Source organism: Dasypus novemcinctus, chromosome 10 (assembly GCF_030445035.2).
Source record: "Dasypus novemcinctus isolate mDasNov1 chromosome 10, mDasNov1.1.hap2, whole genome shotgun sequence".
Taxonomy (NCBI): domain Eukaryota; kingdom Metazoa; phylum Chordata; class Mammalia; order Cingulata; family Dasypodidae; genus Dasypus; species Dasypus novemcinctus.
In genome coordinates, this window is record NC_080682.1 from 127,053,234 (window position 1) to 127,076,320 (window position 23,087).

General features: G+C 48.1%; 1 protein-coding gene across 2 annotated transcripts in view; it reads left to right on the forward strand.

Annotated features, from left to right (window-relative positions):
- The window catches only part of FAT3 (FAT atypical cadherin 3), a 539,827-nt gene that overhangs the window by 329,032 nt on the left and 187,708 nt on the right, over positions 1 to 23,087 (forward strand). For both annotated transcript variants that reach the window (XM_071218314.1, XM_071218315.1), the window contains one exon: positions 19,021 to 19,082. In XM_071218314.1, coding sequence (XP_071074415.1) covers positions 19,021 to 19,082 — 62 coding nt within the window. The remainder of the gene's footprint in view (positions 1 to 19,020; positions 19,083 to 23,087) is intronic.

Below are 23,087 nucleotides of genomic sequence, written 5' to 3' on the forward strand. Positions count from 1 at the left end.
AGTAATGAGGGTCTATCACCCTCCATTTGAGGTATGTTTCTCTTATGAGAACTTGGGTGAAATTGAACTTCCATATCAAATTATCATGTTCTCTGCTAAGAGCCATTCCTAGAGGAATGGAACCCAAGATTCATTTCTCTCCTGTTATTCCTTATTTAAAAGTTTTGGAGGAGAAAAAAATGATCTCTCCTTTTAGGTTGATTGGGTAATTTGGGTGATTACTTCAGCCTCTCACTTTAGCAGGTGAGAAAGCTGTACAAAGAGTGCTGCTGCCTGGGTGCTCTCGTCTTTTCTGCATTCATCCTGTGACCACTTGACAGCAGCAGTCTACCGAGATCCCTGCCAATGCATAAAACAGGGAGGTGATGAATGGAGAGGGGGGGCCACAGGGGCCAGAAACTGGAAGCACCCGATGTCTGTAGAGCAGCCAGCAGCAAATATCCGTTGGCTTAGGGTAGTTATCTTTTCTGCAATAAAATGTATTTAACGAAGAGTAAGACTGCTGCAGATGTGGATTGCTCTCATTTTGGCCCACCAGGTTTCACCTGTGCTGATCACCTGCTACTAAGCCTCAGACCCCATGTTCGAGGCTTTGTATTTACAACTGCAGTGTATATTTCCAATACACACTCAAGATTGGTATTATTTGTCATCTAGCAGACAGGGAGACAAGAGTCTGCCCAGTGTCATATGGATATTAAATAGCAAAGCCGGGACTTGAATCCAGGCTGTTTGACCTTGGTCTCACCTTAGCCATGGCCGAGGTCAGCACAGTTGCCCCCGAGGCACTTCCCACTCAGGAGCTTGCAGTGGCAGGCATTTACAACCAAAGGGTCCCCCCTGAAAATCTCAGGAGCAGTAGGGATCCCTGTGGCTAGCCCAGAAGCGTTCAGTAAGCATTCATTGAGCGAGTCAGTGGATGAGATGAAATTTGAACTGGGTTTTGAAATGGGTATGATTGACAAATGGACTGTAGTCAAAGTGTGACTGTTGAATTATGGGATGGCTGGAGAGTTTAGAATGGACATCCTTTCTCATTCGTGTCTTTATTTTGAGGCCTGATGTATGAGGAACTTTAATTGCTATTGTATTCTTGATTAAAGTAAAACTTTTTATTTGAGTAGCTCTTTTAAATTTATCTCACTTGAATATCCTCTTCATTTTCATTCATTCCCTCAAACAGTATTTATTAAAGAACTATGACAGGCATAGTGCTGAGGGGAATTAGGGCTGGAAAAGAAGGTTGGGATCTGATCACCAAAAGCTCTGAATATTAGGCTGGTTTGGGACTTCATTCAGTAGGTTACTAACGACATGCCGATAAGGAGGAAATGGCTGCATGGCTGGATGAGAAATGGATGAGCTATGTGACTGGGTAGTTTTTTATCTCTGTTGCAGATGAAGACACTGAATCAAGAGTAGTTACATGGTTTGCATTAAATCAGAGAGTATCTTCGGGGAGAAACTTGGATTTAGGGCTCATTCTTTGTACTCTGGCGTTGTTTCCACTGCCTTATGTTGCATTCTTTCCTACCAGACTGCACAACTGCCTTTGCCAGGTCGGGAGCAGGGCAGAAGAAAAGAGATAGCTGGAACCACCCGCCCCCCCCCCCCCCCGACTTTCTACAGGACAGTCCCAATTGCACAGGTGGAAGAACACAGCTGAGCAGGAGTACACACAGAGGAGACGCTGGCCCAGAGGAGCAGAGTGCTGCTCTCATCTCATGACCCGATTTGATTTGCGGGAGACTCACATGAACGCTCAGATTTGAATCCAGTTCATTGACCCAAGTTGAGATTAGATGAGATCAGATCTCTGAACTTTCACACAGGCCTCTTTGAACTGATGAGAGAGATTACGTCCACCCTCCCGGGATTTCTAGCCGCAGGGTGCCAACCTTGAGGCATTACTGTGGTCTGTTGCTGACCTTTCCTGATAGTTGACTCCTGCAGGCTCCTGGGTTTTTGAGAGAGAATAGAAAGTTCTAAGGCTTTCCTGAATATTCCATATATTCCAAAGTCTGTTTTTAAATGAATAATTTAACTGTCAGTATTTACACCTGGGTTGTTGGGTGGAATCATCGACGATAGCTCTGTCGGGGAAGAGCACGGAGCACACTGGGGACTTCCTGCACTGCAGGTGCATCTACACAGCTCGTCTCGTCTCATATGCACGGTTAGCCTGTGAGGTAGAGAGGAGTATTCCAATGTGCTGCACGAGGAAACTGAAGCTCAGAGTGTGAGTCACTTGCCCATGGTTATTGGTCTGTGGAACAGTTTAATGTAACTATGAATTCCAAAATGGATATTGGATTATGTTTGCAAACTGGTCTGTACCTGGCCGTGATTAAATTATGATGAGGGCTTTGATTGGGACACGTCATTAGGGCACTGAGTTCCTGCCCCTTGGTGGATCGGGACTCACAGTTAAAAGACATGACAAAGGACAGAGTTGGAAATCTTGATGGACTTTTGACGTTGGTTTTTGATGCTGGAGTCTTGAGCTGGAGCCCTGAGAAGTAAGCACACAGAGTAAAGAGAAGCAAGCCCCAGGAAGAGAGAAACCCTGAGCCCAGAGGAAAGCAAGCCCTCAGAAGAGAGGAAGCCTGAACCCTGGCAGATGTCGGCAGCTGTCTTGCTCCAAAACGTGGCAAAATACTTGAGTGAGGAAAGTAACTTATACTTTATGGCCTGGTAACTGTAAGTGTGTACCTCAAATAATACCCTTTATAAAAGCCAACCGATTTCTGGTATTTTGCATCAGCTCTCCTTCGGCTGGCTGACACAGTGTGTAAGTGATAAGGCCTGGAGCTGAAGCTGGATGGCCCTGAGCCCTGCTCTGCAGGCTGGTTCCCTGGTGGAGAGCATCCAGCGCTCTTACATGGAGGAGGAAAGGTGGTACTCAGGATTCTGTGAAAATTATGAACAAAAAGCATGCAGAACGTTCAGCTGTGACCACAGGAGGACTTCAGAGAAGCGACTTGCATGTCAGCATTTATTCCTTCAATCAAAATCATTTATCATGTACACCTGCAAGCAAGAGAGCCGCACCCATCAGCCGCGTGGAGTCGAGGCCCCTCTCAACTAGAGGTGAAGTGAGTATCACCATCCCGAGTCCTCAGAACTGGGGAGTAAAATGTGGACTAGAATGGACTTACTGGTATTCTACTATAAACTCATTGTGATTCTAGCAGTGGAAGAAATTTTATCAGTGACGTGGAGACAGTGGCCCCTGGAGTTGCTGAGGGCAGGGAGAGGGAGAAAGAGGTGTGATATGGGGGCATTTTCAGGACTTGAAGTTGTCCTGAATAACATTGTAACAACAGATACATTGCATTACATATCCTGCCATAACCCACTGAGTAGACTGGAGGAGAGTGTAAGAGTGTAAACTACAATGTAAACTATAATCCATGCGGTGCATCAGTGCTCCAAAATGTATTCACCAAATGCAGTGACCGTGCCATTATGATGAAAGAAGTTGATGATGTGGGAAAAGTGGGGGGTGTGAGGAGCGGGCATGTGGGAATCCCTTATATTTTTGAGTGTAACATTTTATGTAATCTAAGTATCTTTTAAAAATAAGTAAAAAATATGTTTTAAAAAAAAAAGTCATTTATTACAGGCCTCCTCCTTACCAGCCATTCTTCTAGGTGTTGCAGTTAAAGCAGAAAATAAGACAGAGCTGAAACCCCAGCTTTTATACGGCTTACATTCTAGAGAAGGAGAAAGCTAATGCATGAGTAAGCAAATACCTAAACGCGATCGTTTCAGATAAGATCAAAAGAAAGGAAGCTTTGTTTTTGATGTTTTGCCTTCCATCACTGCAGTAAGTGTTGCCCTGTATGCAAACTGGCAAGGCAACTTCTTCCGTCTTTTCCTAGGTGTCTACGTCCTTTCTTTTTCTTTTTCTTTTTCCTAATTATTGAGCTTATCTTCACAAAGGCTCACTGGGTGGACTGTGGGAGAGTGTGGGCTATGGTGTGGACCGTTGACCATGAGGTGCAGCAGTGCTCAGAGATGTATTCACCAAGTGCAATGAATGTCTCATGATGATGGAGGAGGTTGTTGTTATGGGGGGAGGAGTGGGTCGAGGGGGTGGAGGGTATATGGGGACCTCATATTTTTTTAATGTAACATTAAAAAATCAAAGACAAAAAAAAAAATGAAGCTGAGCAATGGGGTGACTTCGGGTGGCGTGCTGACGGAGGAGAAGCACTTGCTCTTGAGCCGACGCTGGAATGGAGCGCTGCTTGCTACAGAAGGAGCAGCCTTGTGGATGGATTCCCAGAGCAGGGTCGGGGCGAGGGCTGCAGGTGGGGTCGCGGCTCTACTATGCCTTCAGAGCCCACGGGGCTGCCGGCCTGGGAGGGGCTCCTCCTGCCTCTGCCCTGTCTGCTGCTTCACTTTGTTCATGGAGATCCTTCCAGCAGGTTTCTGTGGTAAGAATCAAACCCGTTCATGTAATTTCAAACCTTAGTCAACTGACCTGAAGTCCCCACATTTTCCAAGGCCAGAGCACCAATGTTACTCCAAAGAACTGAAATCACAGCAAATTAAGTAATCTCGTTGAGAGGATGCTAAACCAGCCACCAGTTACCTGACATGTAGCATCGACATGTACAAGTACTAATTATCCACTAATTACAACCACAGTGGAATTGCGCTCATGCTCACTGCCACTGAAAGACCTGCACAGTGTTGTGAGTGGTTTAAAAACCCACTGAGGCTCTGTGTGCACAGCCCTTTGCTCAAGCGTTCCTGAATTTCTCAGAGAATAAAGCAGATGAAATTTTCTTCCAGTCTTGGTGGCATGTCTATTTGACTAGTTGGCGTTTCAACAGGGGTTTCGGGTACCCACCCATTACAGACCTTTAGCCCCAAAGAGATGATGCTAAATTCTGAGAATGTAAATGGAACCTTTTCTGAGGGTTCTGCTGGCCTTGGCAGGCTGGATGGAGAGGAGGGAGGTCAGTCTTGTTATGACAAGAGAAGTGGCGAAGAAAGGGGGGCCCTGGACCGGAGCGCGGGACGCCCTGCCCATGCAGCCCTGGACCGGAGCGCGGGACGCCCTGCCCACGCAGCCCTGGACCGGAGCGCGGGACGCCCTGCCCATGCAGCCCTGGACCGGAGCGCGGGACGCCCTGCCCACGCAGCCCTGGACCGGAGCGCGGGACGCCCTGCCCACGCAGCCCCGGCCGGAGCGCGTGCCCCACTCCAGGTCTGCCGTCCTCTCCTGGAACAAGTGCAGAGCCACACACCATCTTCCACTTACCCGCCAGGAACAAGCAGGCACCCCCAAATATGTTCTTGGGAAACTGAGCAAATAATTACGGTTAATTAGGTGAGGGCAGAAATTTAGGAGTCATATAGACCTAGCTAAGAGTAATTATCATACTCGGGGAATGATGTGTATGGTGGGGATTTTGTGGCTTAAAATAGAATAAAGATCTGTAGAAAAACGCTGTGGTGGCGTCATCTGCCCACTTCCCTGATAGCACCCCCAGTCCTGCAGACCAGTGCTGTCTGACTCTTCCCCAGCTCTACTGACTCCTTCAATGATTCTCTTACTCTATTGCCAGGTTTTTGTGGGGTTTTTTTTTCATTTTTTGAATACGAATCTAAAATGCCACCAAAGTCACCTTTTCAATAAGACATTACTTCATCAGACCACAGCCAGAGAGTATGACCCTTCAAGGCCCTGTGCCTCCTCCTCCATTAAAAAAAAAATCCTATTTCGAAATAATCTCTAGCTTACAGGAAAATTGCAAAAGTAATACAGAAAGAGAACCCCAGCGCACCCCCATGCAGATCCCCAGACTTACCAGCTATTAGCAGTTGCTACATTTGGTACGGCATTTGATGTAACAATATCTACCTGTCACCTATATTATCATCCTCCATTTTACATTCACCACCCAGTGCTTTGTGGATCCAGAAAAGTCAGAGGCTGGTTGTCTCCTGCAGTGCCCTTCTTTCTGCTTTTGGTTTTTTGGTTGTCTGCTGTTTCGGGGTTTTGTTTTGTTTTGTTTCTTGCTCCCTCACTGTGTGGATGTTCTTTGGAAAATGAACCGTGGGCAGAGGCCTCTCTGACACGTTAGCAACCCCTATGTGTGACACATTCTCAGATAAATAGCATAATTCTCTTAAACAAAAAGTAAAGGCAAAAGAGAAAAAAATTACAAATTAGAACATCAAGAAAAACTCATTAGCATTGGCAATCTCCCATTTCCCCCCATTAGCCTCAATTAATCACACATACTGCAGACTCTGACATATAAAACCAAAAAGCATGACTTCATGAACCTACAACGTTTTGTTAAAAACCCAAAACAATAATTATCACAGTACCTAATTCCGTTCTGAATTTATTTGGGAGTTTTCCCCAAAGGGCATGAAATTTCTCCAAGCCATATATACATGCTGTGTGAACCTTCCCATGCGTCTGTGCCCTTCCCTGCTTCGGGTGGTTGTGTGTATGCATGCACACAAACAGACTTCTGTTACCGGATTTTATCTAGGTTCTTGACTGTGCTGCAGAAATGAATTTTAAGAGCACGCCGGGTGCGTTAGGCCAGTGATTTATTCAGGCAGGAAGAGAGGAGTAGTGGGAGCTCAGGTGGAGAGGAAGGGGCTGGAAAGGGATCAAGGGGGCTGATTTACAGGCTACAGCTCCCCATTAGAGGTCATAAATCCCTAGGTTTACTAGCGTGGCCACATGGCAGAGGAAAAATGCAAGAGCGGTGCTCTGAGGGCAGGACGGGTCCAAGGCGAGAGAGCGCAAGAGCACGTTCAGGCCTCCCCTCTGCTTTATAAACCATTAATTATTCCACCCCTTTGCTAATGGCCGGGGAGGGTCCCGCTGTTTGCTCTTTGGACTGATTACCCCACCTGTCAATGCCCCAGTGAGGACCCAGTGCTAAACTCCTTGGGGAGTATCCGGGGCTTCTCCTGGCCTCCAGCAGTCTTAGTTCTGGTTGGCAGGATCCTGGGGTGGGGTGAGCGTCCCCCAGCAGCCGTCTTGGGGTTGCTGATGTCCTCGTGGGCTCTCTGCCAGGTTCCAGATCCGTCTGTTGATGCCACATCCTACTAGCCTGCTTCACTTCCACACACATTTTCAGTAGTACGTTTATCCATTCAATAAACTGATCTGTATTGAACATCCTCCGTGTGCCGGGCACTGTGCTAAGCGCAGAGGACGCACAGATTAGCGCAGGCTCCCGGGAGGGATTCCTTCCATGAACCAGGAAGGCCCGAAGGCCACGGTCTACTGAGGGAAACGAATGCAGAGTCCAAAGGTCAGAGCCACAGTGGCGTGTTTTATAAAGTTCTCTACAGAAGGGCAGGAGTAGGCAGCTCTTCCTGAGCTCAGCGTCAACCCAGGGCTTTATAAAGGACGCCAGCCTCTCCTTTATTTCTACCTAGGGTCACATGGCTAAGAATATCACATGTTGCCTTAAGAAGGAAGGGGCCTTTGTTCCCCACTAAGTCATTGCCATGTTACAGAGGAATCAACTGAGTCACATACCGTTTTTAAAGACTTGAACGGGGTTGTACTTTTATAGATCATTAAACAAGAATCCCATCATTCTTGCAAAATATGATACCTCTCCCCATAGAAGAGAAAGGCAATGAAACACCATCAATTCAGAATCTCATTAAGATGCTATAGATGTTGAAAGTGTGGATTCTAGTGTATTTCAAGAAACACAAATCTACACGCTTTCAAATAAACACATAAGATTAATGCAATTATTAACAAAGTGTTGCCAAACAAAAGACCTGCTGGACAGACTCTAATGAATAGTTACATAGTCTGTTTGCAATTAGAACATCAAAGTCATGGTTAAAATTAAAGTGCTCTGCAAATGTTTTGCCTCCAGTATATTAAATCTTCCCCTTAGACCTTGCCGCCTTATGTATTTGCCTAGGTAGTACAAAGGTAAACTTCAATCAGCTGTGAAGCTACTACAGCTTCTCAGGTAGGTGGAATGAAAAAATAATGAGGTTTTACAGTGTGTATATAAATTAAGGAGAAAAGTAAAGGATTGAGTTATGTGAAAATTAACTGGAAAACGTGATATAAAAAAGTGTTATATCAGTCTTTTGAGAACATTCAAAGCTCTAACAAATGATATTTTTCCCAGATTTTTAAATTGGGTTTCAAAAAAGCATTGCTCCTACCTAAAAGGTCTTATATAAATTAGAGAGTAAAGGTGATCTTAAAGAATTGCACACCTACAAAGCACACATATGTTTTTAAGACTTTGCACATCCTGCAGATAATTTGCACTTTATCCATCCTTCTGATTTTATCTGACACATGAAAACAGATGTAGAAACAAATTATTTTCAGTGAAATCATTGAAGGGGGGGTGCTGTGGTGATTTTCACACCTCTGATGTGTGGCAGGAATTAAAAATCTTAGAGTGTTCATTTGAAAAAGCAGAAGGAATCTTCAACTTTAAATGGCCTGGTTACTTTTTCAGATATTGCCAACGGAAACCAATCTAAACAGTAAGGTTTTCCTTTGGAAGGTAATTAGAAAGAGCACCCCAGTCTTCCTGGGGTTTGTATTAGTCAGCCAGAGAGGGTGCTGACGCAAAGTACCAGAAGTCGGTTAGCTTTGATAAAGGGTATTTATTTAGGGCTTACTGTTACCAGGCCCTGAAGAGCCAACTCTAGGAACCTGAAGAAGCACTTTCTCACCCAAAGTCATTTGTGTCTGTGAGGGTCCAGCTTCCTCTTTCCTCTTAAGGTTCTGAGGGCCCAGCTTTTTGAAGCCTCAGCTGTAGCTGGCATAAGGCTCGTCTCTCCCCGGGGCGCATTTCTCTCCGGGCTCCGCTGCCCTGGCCTCTCCACAAGGCCAGCTGTAGGCCATCAGGCTCATCTCTCTTCCCGGGCCGTGTCTGTGGAGCACTCTCTCTTCCTGCGTTTCTGCTTCTGTGTCCTCCTTCTCCGTGTGAGAGTTCGTTTTATCCCTGTGGTGGGGACTCAACCCTACATGCCCTACTGACATGGTCAAATAAAAGCCCTAATCTTGATTCAGTAAGGTAAAAGTGAAACCTCTGAATCTAATGCAACCTAATAGGCCCAGAGGAACAGAGCAGCTCACAAACACACTCCAGTACCTATTTTGGGAATTCAAAAACATTATCAAACTGCTGCAGGGTTTTCACTAACACACAAAATAATGCACTGGCTTTCAGAGCTGCCGGCTCTGTGATTTGAACAGCATCTGCTTACCTCCCAGGACAGTGTTCTGACTCTGGGGACCAGATGGAGCTGGAAAAGGTTAGCACTAGAGCAGTCCAAGAAAGTAGGTCAGGATGAAAAAGCCAAACTGTGGCTGAGACCAGCAGAATCTTAAGGGGAGACGTGAGTGAAGCATGTGTCATCTTCAGGTCAGAACAACGTCGGCAGCAGGGTGGGCTCGACCGTCGCTGGGAGGATTCGGAACAGACCCTCCTGTGAAGACGGGCTGGAGACTCTGAGCAGGGGCCCCATCTTTTGCTTTCCATAACTGAGTCCTGTACTGCCCCGAAAAGACCAGGATCCCATCACCAGAGATAGCCCTTCTATAGCTGTCGATCTCCTTCCAAAAGTGATTTTCACCCTTGGCTCCATATGAGAATCCCCTAGGAGATTTAAAAAATCTATGCCCAGGCTTCAGCCCATACCAAATAATTCCGGATGTCTGGGGCGGGACCCTGGCATGCGTGGTTTTTATAAACTCCCCGGGTGATTGCACCGAAGCGGTGGCCAGGAGTTCCGCTCCTCAAAATGCCGCCTGTGTCCAGGGCAGGGGTGACTCCTAGGACTGTGCACTTACAGGTAGCACCAGGCGCTGCTGAGCTGCTGATCCACCCCACGGACCGTGCTTTGAGTAGCAAGGCATATACTATCTTCCCGATAAAATGTAACAATGCACAGGTGGTGGCTTCTTATCAGTGAATCTCTGAGCAAGTCGCTTAAACAGTGGTCCTCAGTGTCCTGTCTGTCAGGTGAATGGGTGAGTGGTAGACATCTCACAGTGCTCACTAGCCAGGACCTGAACATTTGAGGGGACTCTCCAGATGGGAAGGAAGCGAAGTTTGACTGCTGCACACATACTCCAGCACTGTTCTTGGAGCTGACGAGAAGAATATTATTAGCACATTAAATACGTGCCAGGAACCAAGCTAAGTATTTTAAATCACTTATTTCATTTAATAAGCCTTATTTTACAGAAGAAGAAGCTGAAATCCAGAGAAGCTAAGGAACTCGCCCAAGGATTTGCTAACACATTGCCTAGCAGTAGCAGTGGTTTGTGAAGCCAGGTTTATTCCAGAGCCTGAGTATTAGATATTCTCTAAGACCCATCTATGTAGTGGAATTTAGATTAACAGCCACTTCAGCTTCCTTATTTTGATCATCCAGTGTTCAGAATTATGCAAAAAAAAATCTTGGCATAAAGAGGAAGGGGAGCTGGGTGCCCTATTGCACACCTGAGCACACAGGTGAGTGGTGAGTTAGAGGCACCTAAGGACGGCATCATTTCCTACACATCTGTAATGCCGGCTGCAGCTGAGTTTCTGTGAAGGAATTCAATACAGTATGTGGAGTTCAGCTCAAGAGCCTGGAGACTTTGTCTAGGTGCTTCCATGCCTTCCGCAGGCTGGAGCAGAAGGCCCTGGCGGGCTGTGTGGTGTTGAGAGGGTCAGCTGTGGGCCCTGGGGACGAGAGGCACTGAGGGAGGAGCAGGGGGGCTGGTGACCACCCAGGCACTCGGGCAAGATGGGGCCCGCACCCAGCAGCGCTGGCCCTCGCGGTGTGTGTGTGGGCAAGTGTGCGTGTGTGAGCATGTAGCTGGCAGGGCCCCCAGACCCGGAAAGAAGTGTGCAGGCAAGGCCTTTGGAAACGGCATCCACCGAGCCAGTGGCCTCCTCCTTGCTGCCGCCCTCGTTGGCTGCTCCCTGGCCCTCGCCGCTGAGGACACGTTGCTTGACCCGATGCCCCTGGTCATCTGGAAGTGACCGTCTTCCCTTAAGGGCAGGCTTCGTCCACATGCTCCCTGTAGCCACTGCAGAATCCTGAATCCAAAGGGGAAAACACTTCCGGCAGAAAAGTGCTGTGTATGCTTTCCATGCTGCTAAGGCAGAATTGGGAAATGCCATCCCCTGGCTTGCAAAGAAAGAAAATGAAGTGTATGTTACAGAAATTCAACTGCCATAAACCTTGTTTGACCCACATATTTTCATACTTTCGTTTAAAATACATCCTCACTTTTACAGTTTTAAAGCCTCTATTAGCATCATAGAAATCACTATTTATAAAGAAAAGGCCAAGCTTCATTGGTGATTTCCCTTGTCAAATTCTCTTAAGAAAATTTAATAGCAGCACTGTGTGCTCAATAGAGCAACTCCAAATCTTAAAACACCTGATAAAACAGCCCTTATGTAAGATGAATGTCTGATGGGCATAACTTGCAGAATCCCTTTTATACCTTGTTTTTTTTACCCCTCCCATACCCATAACTAATGTTGTAGCTCTTTTTTCTTCCTGGTTCTTCTTTTTAGTCAAAGAAATAGTATGCAGTCTAAGAACACACATTAGTTATTGTTTTTTGTTCAGCAAACCTAATGCATGCCTTCACTCCAACTTTGATATCCCCCCGATCCTGAAATTACTATCTGCTGTGTGTCCATCTCGGTTCTCCCAGCTTAGTGCCCTGCCTCCTGTCCACATGTAAATATGTGCATCGTAAGGCTCTTCAGTGGGTGAGACGAGAGGGTCTAGAATTTAGCATTTTGGAAAGAGTCAGTAGCCCTGCGAATACCTAAGTTTTGTGTCTTACTTAGAGCACACACCCATAGCTAACTGACCCACTCTATTTCCCCCTTTTGAGGGCTATGTGCCTGGGCATTTACGTTGCTTTTGTGGGTGAAATATAAACCAGAAGGCAGCACCCCCAGGTCCTGAGGTCAGCACCACGCAGGAGAGTGGGCTCAGGTGGGGGAGCAGGAGGAGTTAGCACCGCCGCATCTTTGTTCCCTGTGGGACTCTCCACAGTGAAGACTCCAGGGCATTCCTAGGCGAGGAGCTCCCACCAGGGTCCTGGCAGGGAGGGGGCTTGGCCCAGGCTGCTGGCCCTGGGCACCTGCTCTGGCTCGGGAGGGAAGGCAGCCCACTTAGCTGGATGGCCTGGGACAGCGTGGCGCTGGGTGCGAGTCCCTGTGCGTGTGCACCTGCTGTAGGTGGGGCCTTTCGATGAACTTACTCCAGTTTAGGGCCATTGACCAGATGGTGGGACCCAGGGTGGGTCTTTTTTTAAATAACTAATTTTTATTTTGAAAGGAGCTCTAGATTACATAAATGTTACATAAAAAGCATAAGGGATTTCCATATGCCCCCCTCCCCCCACTTTCCCACATGAACAGCATCCCTCGTTCATGTGGTACATTTGTTGTAATTGATGAACACATATTGAAGCATCGCTACTAACCGTGGACTATGGTTTACATTACAGTTTACACTCTGCACTTTTGTAAGTTATGACCAAATACACAATGGCCTGTATCCGTCACTGCAGTGTCATGCAGGACAATTCCCACGTCCTGAAAATGCCCTCATGTTACACCTGTTCTTCCCTCTCTCATCCCTCAGAACCTCTGGTGGCCACTGCCTTTACATCAGTGATAAGAGTTCTTCCATTGCCAAACAATCAGTCTAGAGTAGAACAGTACTAAGTCTACTTTAGTCATTGTTCAGTCCCCAGGGTGGATCTTAATCTTCTTACTGGAATCCCTTATAAACAGAGGAATAAAAAGCTGAAGACACAGAACAAAGCGGCGGAGATGGAGAGAAGCCTTCAGAAGTTGAGGTCCATGAACCCAGGAGAGAGAAAAGCTACAGAAGCAGCAGCCCATCGCCAAAACTGAAGGTTAAAAAATCTTCAGTTAAAAATTTTCAAAGGCTATCAGGGGTTTCTCTAATGACTTTCAACTATCAGCATGGAAGACAGGGTCTAGAGATTGGGAAAACACTAGCACTTATTCCAAGAATGGAGGAGAGCATACAGGTAAATTTACCTGTCAGGCATCGGAGCCATCACAGCCACTCTGTCAACCATGTCGAGAGCTCTGGAGGGCCTCCTCATGTCACCTTCATTCAGACGTTTGTCTGGCAGCTGTTATGAGCCAGAGTCTATGATAAACATTAGAAACACAAGAGGAATAAAATCTATTTGCCATTCCTTTTGCTTGGATCCCATAAAGAAGACTGACTCTTTAACACATAATTAGAGTGAATATTGGGTATGGCAGCTACAGTATTTATATATTCAACAGATGGAACAGGCTCTGATCTGGGCTTTTGGCTCCATCAGCGAAGGACAGTCTCTTGAGGCATATGATCTAAAGGGGGGTCCAGACAACAGTCGAGTTAGGATCGACCTGCTAGGGAAGGAAAGGTTAGAGAAGGTTATTAGTCAGCCAAAGGAGTGCTGATGCAGAATACCAGAAATGGGTTGGTTTTATAAAGGGTATTTATTTGGGGTAGGAGCTTACAGTTACCAGACCATAAAGCATAGGTTACTTCCCTCACCAAAGTCTATTTTCACGTGTTGGAGCAAGATGACTGCTGATGTCTGTGAGGGTTCAGGCTTCCTGGGTTCCTATGTTCCTGGGGCTTGCTTTTCTCTGGGTTCAAGGTTCCTTCCTTCCTGGGGCTGGCTTCTCTTTCCTGTGTGAGCTTACTTCCTGGGTCTTCAGCATCAAATTCCAAAATCAAAACTCCAACATTAAAAGCCCCCAGCTCTGTTCTTTGTTGTGCCTTTTATCTGTGAGTCCCCACCCACCAAGGGCTGGGGACTCAGTGCCCTACTCATAGCTCAGTCATGCCAGATACAGATCAGATTATAAGTATAATCCAATATGTATTTTTGGAATTCATCAATTAAATCAAACTGCTACAGAAAGCTTCACCAAGAAGGTGCCACCTGAACTTGCTGCGAGGATAGGAAGAGTTACCAAGTAGCTGGGGACCAGGTTTGAGAAACGGTGAGCAGAAGAAATGAGATACCAAAAACAGAGAGTAAACACTCTCTCACAGGGGCTGATAATTTCAGTTGTATTTTTCAATGCCAAGCCCAACTTCCAACAGTCTTGGAGAATTTGGCGGGAACAGCTAAGACCTGCATGGCTGCAAGTAGCACTTAGGAAAATGTGAATGTCCTGGCAGGAGATGACACAGCTGTGAGCAGGACACCCACGGGGAGAAAGGTCAGGAGGACACGCCCTCGTCCTTGCAAGACTCGCTTCTCTGACCATAACTGCTTAGAAGATTCTGAGTTCTCCTTTGAATATTATGACCCACATTCTTGTGCTCAGGCTGTTTCTCAGAGAGGCCATTAGGTTCTCCTGAAACCACAACAAAAAATCCTGAAGCAGCCATTTTTAAGTAATTGCACCTTTGTGGCCGTACACCCTCCGGCCGCCCCTTACTGAGTATCATTCACTTAGGACGGGCATCCTTCCCCTCCTAACTGGAGGTCTGCATATATAATTACATCAGATGAGGGTTTGTGTAGATCTCCAAACCACATTCAAAAGCTCGCCTGTGGTTTATCTTTGAAATTCGGTTTCATCATGTCAGTCCCCAATTTACTCTGCCCAGTGGGTCTGCAGCTACATGGGTGATGAACGTGCCTCTCCCCTGCCCGGATTAGACTGGGGTGGCCTTCTATCCTGACGAGTCACAGGGGTCCCAGAGGGGTCCCAGAGGGCCTTGACTCTGCCCACCGTCTCGAGGCCCGGCTGCTCGTGGCCACAGCACGGTTGTTGGTAAATGAAGACACAGCACTGGTAAACTGAACTGATTTGTCTGATTGGTGAGTGATGGCTCGCTGCATTCCTTTCTGACTGTGAAAACAGACAGTGCTGTTGGAGCACCACAGCGTGTCCATGCCACATACCTTTAGAAGACAGGAGGCTTTGCCCCTCCTTGGTTGGATGGTCCCTGGCTCAACAGCAAGGCTGACTTGCATTTCAAATAACCAAAATGTAGCTTTAATCAAAAATGTTCCATTCCTTGTTTCTGTGTTCCAGATTCCCCATGGACAAACCTGATCCCTCCCTTCACTGTAAATCCTTTGTGTGCCTGATCCCTGAACAAACGCATTCATTCATTCATTCATTCATTCAAGTATTCTTAAGTATCTACCTTCTCCCATACATGAAAGACTTCTTAAAATCTCAAAGGCAGTTTCTAACTTCTGTTTTTAACTGCTTTATTGCTATATATTTTAGATACAATAAAGTTTGTCCATTTAAAGTGTAGAATGCAATGGCTTTTACAATATTTACAGAATTGTGCGACCAAAACCATAATCTCTCATTTTAGAACCTTTCTAGCACCCCAAAAGGAAGCCTTGTGCCCGTTAGCAGTCACTGTCCACTTCCTCGATTCTATACCTATTTTCCTTTTGAGTTGTATTTTTTCCTTCTTTTTTCCCTCATGTCTGTGAACACAGAAGTGGTAGGAGCCCAGGGAACTGAAACCCAGAGGTTTCCCTGCCCTTCCCAGGGACAGCAGCCCCGCTTCCGCTTCCTCGCCGCGCGTGAGGGTGGTTGGTACACAGCGCTGCTGGCCCATGCGCACGTGGAGCACGTCCTGGCACAGGTGCTGGTGGGAGGGGAGCACGCTGCTCTCCCCGTGCACGGGTGACTGTGAAAAGAGCATCTCCCCAAGAACCACCCAGAGCCCGTCCGGCGGGGGGGAAGCTGGCCGCCTCGGGGGCAGACTCGCCACGGGGCCGGGGCCCTGCGCGCGGAGGGGCTCCTGGCCTGGCTCCGGAAGAGCGCGCCCCCCAGGTGGAGAGGGAGTCGCCCCCCGCCCCAGCCCTGCAGGAAACGCCTGCGCTTGCGCTGTGCCCTCCCCGCGGAGGCGGCGGTGCGCGCTGAGACCCCACCCCGGGCGGGGCCGGCCCCTTCTCCCGTGGGAAGAGCCCTGCTGCCTGCCTCGTGAGCTCGGTGGAGAGCGTGGCCGGGATGACGGCCTCAGGCCCGGCTGCAGAGGCCCCGCAGTGGCCCTCGTCCGTGAGAGCCTGGACGGTGCCCAGGGTCTCCAGCCGCCACCCACCACCGCACTCTCGCGTGTCCCCAAGCTGAGCCACTGCACGCGGCGCTCTCCTCCCGCGGCGGGGCCAGCTCCGTGCACTTCCTTTTCGGATGTGGCTGCTCAGGAAAATCAGTGTGGATTAGAAGACAAAGCGAGATTCCAGAACCGTAGATGTGGGCTAGCCTTTCTCTTATCGCCAGAGATCCTGGGCCCCGTGTGGATACGGAGGGCCCGCACGGCCTCCCACAGTCAGGCGCCCCCCGCACACCCAACACGACGCCTTCCTAGACACAACACATTCGAATCCTGTGTCAGAAACAGCAGGATGTAATGATCTCTGTCTTCCACGGCAGCTTTAATAACTGAATATTTTTATTTTTTATTGTCTTTTTTTAAAGATAAATAGAACCAAACAAAAGGTTACCTTAAAAAACGTGAGGTTCCCATATACCCTATTACCCCCCGCCCCCGCTCCTCCACATCGACATCCCCTTTCATCAGTGAGGCACATTCATGGCATTTGGTGAATGCACCCTGGAGCACTGCCACAGCGCATGGACCATAGTTTACATTGTAGTTCACTCTCCCCCAGTCCACCCAGTGGGTTATGGCAGGATAAACAATGTCCTGCATCTGTCCCTGCAGTATCATTCAGGGGCAATATCATCCAAGTCCTAAAAATGCCCCATATCACACCTCTTTTTCCCTCTCCCTGCCCTCAGCATCTCCAGTGGCCACCGTCTCCACATCAATGACATAAATTTTTGCATTGCCAGAGTCACAATAATTCTATAGTAGAATACCAGTGAGTCGAGTCTAATCTATATTTTATTCCTCCATCCTGTGGACCCTGGGATGGTGAAGTCCACTCCACCTCTAAGTCAAGAGGGGGCTTAGGTCCCACACGACTGATGGATGTGATTCTCCTGCTTGCAGCTGTAGGCACTCCTATGTCCCTGGTGTGGTGGTTGACCATCCTCACTTCCCTGTCAGCTGACCTGGGTACGTCCAACGAACGGAAGACAAGGTGTTGCAACTCTGCTGAGGCTCAGGCCCAGCTGGCACATGGACAGTCCAGAGATTCAAGTCTCCCGGGTCTACGCCAACCCCAGCACCAACCCCAGGGTCAGTAAAAGTGACAAGAGGCATGTGTAGAAAGTCACACCTGAGTCCAACTCCATCACACTCAGGAGCACAAATTCCAAAGTAGGGCCCACTGGCAAGGCACTGGACTCTAGAGCCATCTGCCATGACCACAGAACCTGTGTGTCTCTAATAGCCCTCAGGAGCACCAGTACCTGAGTTGTATCATCTTTGGCTGTCTCTGAGGTCCTACTGAGACGGGCGTAAGTGTGACCTCTCTGATGACCTCCTGGCTCATTTTGAAGTCTCTCAGCCATATAAACTCATTTGCCTTTACCATTTCCCCCTTTTATTCAAGGCCTTTTTCTCGTTGCATCTGCAGCTGGTGATGGTTAGTCACTGAATAGTAATGAGCTCCCTTCTGTGTTCTAGGCTGTGGGCTGGGGGAGGCAGCAGGGCTTCCAGATCTAGATGTGGGCTCTTCTTGTGGCCTCCGTGTCCCAGCGAGCAGTGTTCTGGGACAGGGCAGTCGGACAGTGGGATGGTGGCCACTTTATATTCCGGGGCATTTCAGGGGGGCACCTTGCCCAGGCGAGAGGGACGAAGGGAGGCCACCCCCCCAAGTAGACTTGAAGACTCTGGGTAAAGCAAGGGGGGCTATTCCAGAAAGAATTCACGGAGAGGCAGGTTATCCGTGCATTGGGCGCTTCGTCCTCCTTGCCCTGGGGAGTGGAGAGGGGTGAGGGTGGAGGAACGAAAGGGGCCAGGCTGTAGTGGGCTCTTATTTAGAATCCATGGAAAACCGTTTGCCTCCGATTGCCTCGTCTGGCTTTCTCTAAACTCCACGGGCTGTTACCCACCACGCCAGGGAAAGCGGGAGCTGGAGGCCGTGAGTTCCAGAGCAGACCCTGTGGACGGCGTGTGCCTTCTTTCCTGTAACGCGCCAGCCTTGGGAGGGAGCGCTTCGTGCGATGTTCTTTGTTCTTTCCCTGTCGATCGGAATATACCGTGAAAACAACCCAGCCCTTATTCTCTCCACAGACACTGTGGAATCAAGAAATGTAAATTTGACCTCCTAATTGCCATTTGACAGTAATAATAATAGAACCTGCAAAAGACAAATTGATGCAATAAGCTGGGAGGCCTTGAAGGATTTGTCTTCTCCTTGCTTTTTTTTTTTGTCTTTATACTCAAAGGGGTGCTCCATTTATGAGAAACACCATTTGAAGACAAAAAGGTAGAGATTTTCCATGTGGCACTTATTTTTGTGTAAAGATTTAGCACATGAAACAAATGACAAAATTATACTATGAGATCTTCAGTGTGTAAGATCTATTAAATTTGAAATAATTATGTATACAAGTAGTTATTATAGAAATAACCATCTTTGTCAAGTGTAACAGAAAATTATATCAGCATATAAAAGTTAAATAAGAAAGTGCTGTTTCAGAGCCTGAATCTAATCAGCATCAACAACCTAGTAATTGTTCAAGAGCTCTGCAGTCATTAATGAGGTTCTTAGGGTAGAATTTCAGTCATGTGCAAATGAATCATTGAAACTCAACATTATCAGAAAGCAATGGTTGTCTAGTGAGTTTTCAGGTCCCTAAACTGATTACAATACTTCAGCTGTGGTAAACAGAAATGAAACATATTTTCAACGATTCTTTGCAAATTTTATGTTTTTCAAGAATAATTTCCTGAGACCATCAGACTCTTACTGGGGACGGAGAGTTTCTGACCCCGCGCTCTTCTTTTCCTCACCTGGACTTGCTTCCCATATCCAGTAAGTGACTTGTCCCAGATATTTAAAATTCAAATCTTCTCATCTCTACACAGGTCTGATTACAACAACTTCGAGGAAATTGGATCGCGAGCAGCAGGCAGAGCATTTTCTGGAGGTAAGCGCACAGAGGAAGCCAGCGTTCATTAAAACTGACTTTCACTAAACTGCTTTAACCTTCACTTCAGCTAGAACTTTAATGTATGTGAACAGGGGGTTTCAAAATGAAGACACTTCTCTTCAGTGGGCCCAGAACTGGAGATTCCCGGCGCACTCCTCCAAACTCCGTCCCCTGTGCTGAGCACAGGTCGCAGATTTGTCTCTGTTTTTTGCTGATAAAGGCAGATGTGTCAACATTTCTCTCCTGACTTCAGGCCTCTCTGTCCAAGCTGGAAAAGGGGGCCGAGGAGCAGAGCCCTGTCAGCCCCAGCCTCGGGCGTAAAAAAGGGAAGCGCAGAGGGTTGCAGATAAGATGGAGTGCGTCGTTCTGAAGAAGGGCATTGGCTTGCTCTTCTCCATTTCTGGGGAAAGGATTGAGGAAGTGAAGGCTGCTAGTTGATTCACGGCCGCACATGACTGTTTCTGAAACCATAAAATGTACTCCAGTATTTCATTAAGACAGAAACAGCGGCAATATAAACTATTTCTGGAGGAGAAAAGGTAGAGAGTAAGGCATGGGATGAGAAAAGAGATAGGAGGAACGTGTATATATCACATGTCTTTATTTGGAAGCTTGAAGCCGAGTAGCATGTATGACACTGTGATTTGAGCATGACAGTCTGACAGGGAACAGATGGCAATGCTTAGACACAGCTTAGGGCTTTGTTAAGGTTGGATAATGTGTCCATGCTTCTAACATGGTGTTTGTTGCAAAGAACCATTTCCTGGACTCCATAGCCCCTCCTGACAAGCACACGGTTCTTATGATAGGACTGTTACCGTGGCAATTCTCTTCCGGTGTTCTCCTTTAAGTCCCCCCACCAATAATGATTTGGAGTGCTGGACGAGGAGTTGGCGCACTTGTGTCCTGGATCTGCCCTGCCATAATTAGCTTGACTCCTTGGACAATTCTATTTAATTGCCCTGGACCTCAGTTTCCCTTACTATGAAATGTGGCAAATAATTCCTACTCTACATACCTCAAAGGATCATTATTAGGGTCAAACCTTAAGTTGTATGTCAAAATAATCTTAAAACTTTTAATGCATGACACCAAATAAAGAATTATTATTATTGTCACATAGCACCATGATGATCCTTTTAAAACACTGTTATCTCATAAAGGTGAAAGACTCCAGGCTGCCAAAAAATAATTATACTTTTTGTTTTCCCAAAACCATGCCGATGGTCCACAGGACATACCTGGTCCAGAATTAGAGTACATTTGCCAGAAGAGCGGCAGCTTGTATTGTATTACACTAGGATGGTGATGTGTCTCCAGGTGCTGAGTCACGGGGGGCGTCAGGCGGGCTGCTCTGCCGTAGGGAAAGACAGTAAGCGTGCATGCAAGCACTTGAACTAACCCCCAGAGAATCCTTAGCAGCTTCCCAGCCTCCTGACTTGCATGAACGTCTGATCGGATGTTATTCGGTACTTCAGACTAATATACAGTGGGATCTAGAGCCTCCTTTCTCAGCCCTTCGTATATCATGTCTAGGAAAGTAGTGTAACAACAGTTTGCAGTCTCATAGGAAGGTTGCAAGACTACAATACAAACTGTGTGTAAAGATCCCGTGGAATATGTGGTGCTCAATAAGTGTGCAGTAAAGTATGGGTCTAATTATTGTGACATTACTTATTATCATGTGGTGCCATAATCCTGGACCCTTGCAAGGAATCTGCTTCGCCTCCACACTCCAGGATGGGTAATAGCTCCAGGCGGTGGACGTGCAGGACTCCGGGGTGGGCAGCCACTGTGCTCAGCCCCGGACCAGGGCAGCCCCAGGTGCTGGGGACTCAGTGCACAGGAATGGGGAGGCTGGCGACAAATGCTTGAGTGCTGGACTTCAGATGTAAAAGCACAAGAGGCCAAAAAGGAAGGTGCTCCAGAAGTGCCTGGCAGGGCTGACAGCAGCATCCTGTGCCTGGGAGGAGGGCCTCTGCGGGCAGGTGGCATGTGTGCCAGTGTTGGTATGTCGAAGAACCAGAAACCAGGCCACGGTGAGTAAGGATGTGATTAAGGGAAGGGGTGAAGGGACAGAATTAAAAGGCAGACAGGGGCAGGTTGAGGTGAGCATTCCAAATTCTGTCCAAGTACAGTGGAAGGCCAGTAAGCATGGGGACGATAGCATGTGATTCACTGTGCAGGAGCACTGGGTGTTAGCATGTGGTTCATGGTGGAGGAGCGCTGGGTGCTAGGATGTGATTCCCATTGTGCAGGAGCGCTGGGTGCTAGCATGTGATTCCCATTGTGCAGGAGCGCTGGGTGCTAGCATGTGATTCCCATTGTGCAGGAGCGCTGGGTGCTAGCATGTGATTCACTGTGGAGGAGCGCTGGGTGCTAGGATGTGGTTCATGGTGGAGGAGCACTGGGTGCTAGCATGTGATTCATGGTGGAGGAGTGCTGGGTGCTAGCATGTGATTCATTGTGCAGGAGCGCTGGGTGCTAGCATGTGATTCACTGTGCAGGAGCGCTGGGTGCTAGCATGTGGTTCATGGTGGAGGAGCGCTGGGTGCTAGGATGTGATTCCCATTGTGCAGGAGCGCTGGGTGCTAGCATGTGATTCACTGTGCAGGAGTGCTGGGTGCTAGCATGTGATTCCCATTGTGCAGGAGCGCTGGGTGCTAGCATGTGATTCACTGTGGAGGAGCGCTGGGTGCTAGGATGTGGTTCATGGTGGAGGAGCACTGGGTGCTAGCATGTGGTTCATGGTGGAGGAGCGCTGGGTGCTAGCATGTGATTCATTGTGCAGGAGCGCTGGGTGCTAGCATGTGGTTCACTGTGCAGGAGCGCTGGGTGCTAGCATGTGGTTCATGGTGGAGGAGTGCTGGGTGCTAGCATGTGATTCACTGTGCAGGAGTGCTGGGTGCTAGCATGTGATTCACTGTGCAGGAGCGCTGGGTGCTAGCATGTGATTCATTGTGCAGGAGTGCTGGGTGCTAGCATGTGATTCCCATTGTGCAGGAGCGCTGGGTGCTAGCATGTGATTCCCATTGTGCAGGAGCGCTGGGTGCTAGCATGTGATTCATGGTGGAGGAGCGCTGGGTGCTAGGATGTGATTCATGGTGGAGGAGCATTGGGTGCTAGCATGTGATTCATGGTGGAGGAGTGCTGGGTGCTAGGATGTGATTCCCATTGTGCAGGAGTACTGGGTGCTAGCATGTGATTCATTGTGCAGGAGCGCTGGGTACTAGGATGTGATTCAAGGTGGAGGAGCGCTGGGTGCTAGCATGTGATTCATGGTGGAGGAGCGCTGGGTGCTAGCATGTGATTCACTGTGCAGGAGCGCTGGGTGCTAGCATGTGATTCATGGTGGAGGAGTGCTGGGTGCTAGGATGTGATTCATTGTGCAGGAGCGCTGGGTGCTAGCATGTGATTCACTGTGCAGGAGCGCTGGGTGCTAGCATGTGATTCCCATTGTGCAGGAGTGCTGGGTGCTAGCATGTGATTCATTGTGCAGGAGTGCTGGGTGCTAGCATGTGATTCACTGTGCAGGAGCGCTGGGTGCTAGCATGTGATTCACTGTGCAGGAGCGCTGGGTGCTAGCATGTGATTCACTGTGCAGGAGTGCTGGGTGCTAGCATGTGATTCACTGTGCAGGAGCGCTGGGTGCTAGCATGTGATTCACTGTGCAGGAGCGCTGGGTGCTAGCATGTGATTCCCATTGTACAGGAGCGCTGGGTGCTAGCATGTGATTCATGGTGGAGGAGCGCTGGGTGCTAGCGTGTGATTCATTGTGAAAGAGTACTGGGTTCTAGGATTTGGTTCCCACTGTGAAGGAGTGCGGGTGCTAGAAGATGATTCTCATTGTGAAGGAGCACTGGGTGCTAGAATGTGATTCTCATTTTGAAGGAGCACTGGGTGCTCCACTGGGCACAGATGACCTGGGGCTTTGCAAGAGTGTCCAGTGAAGACTGGGGAGCTCCTGGAGGTATCCAGGTGAGAGACTCGTTCGTGGCTTGG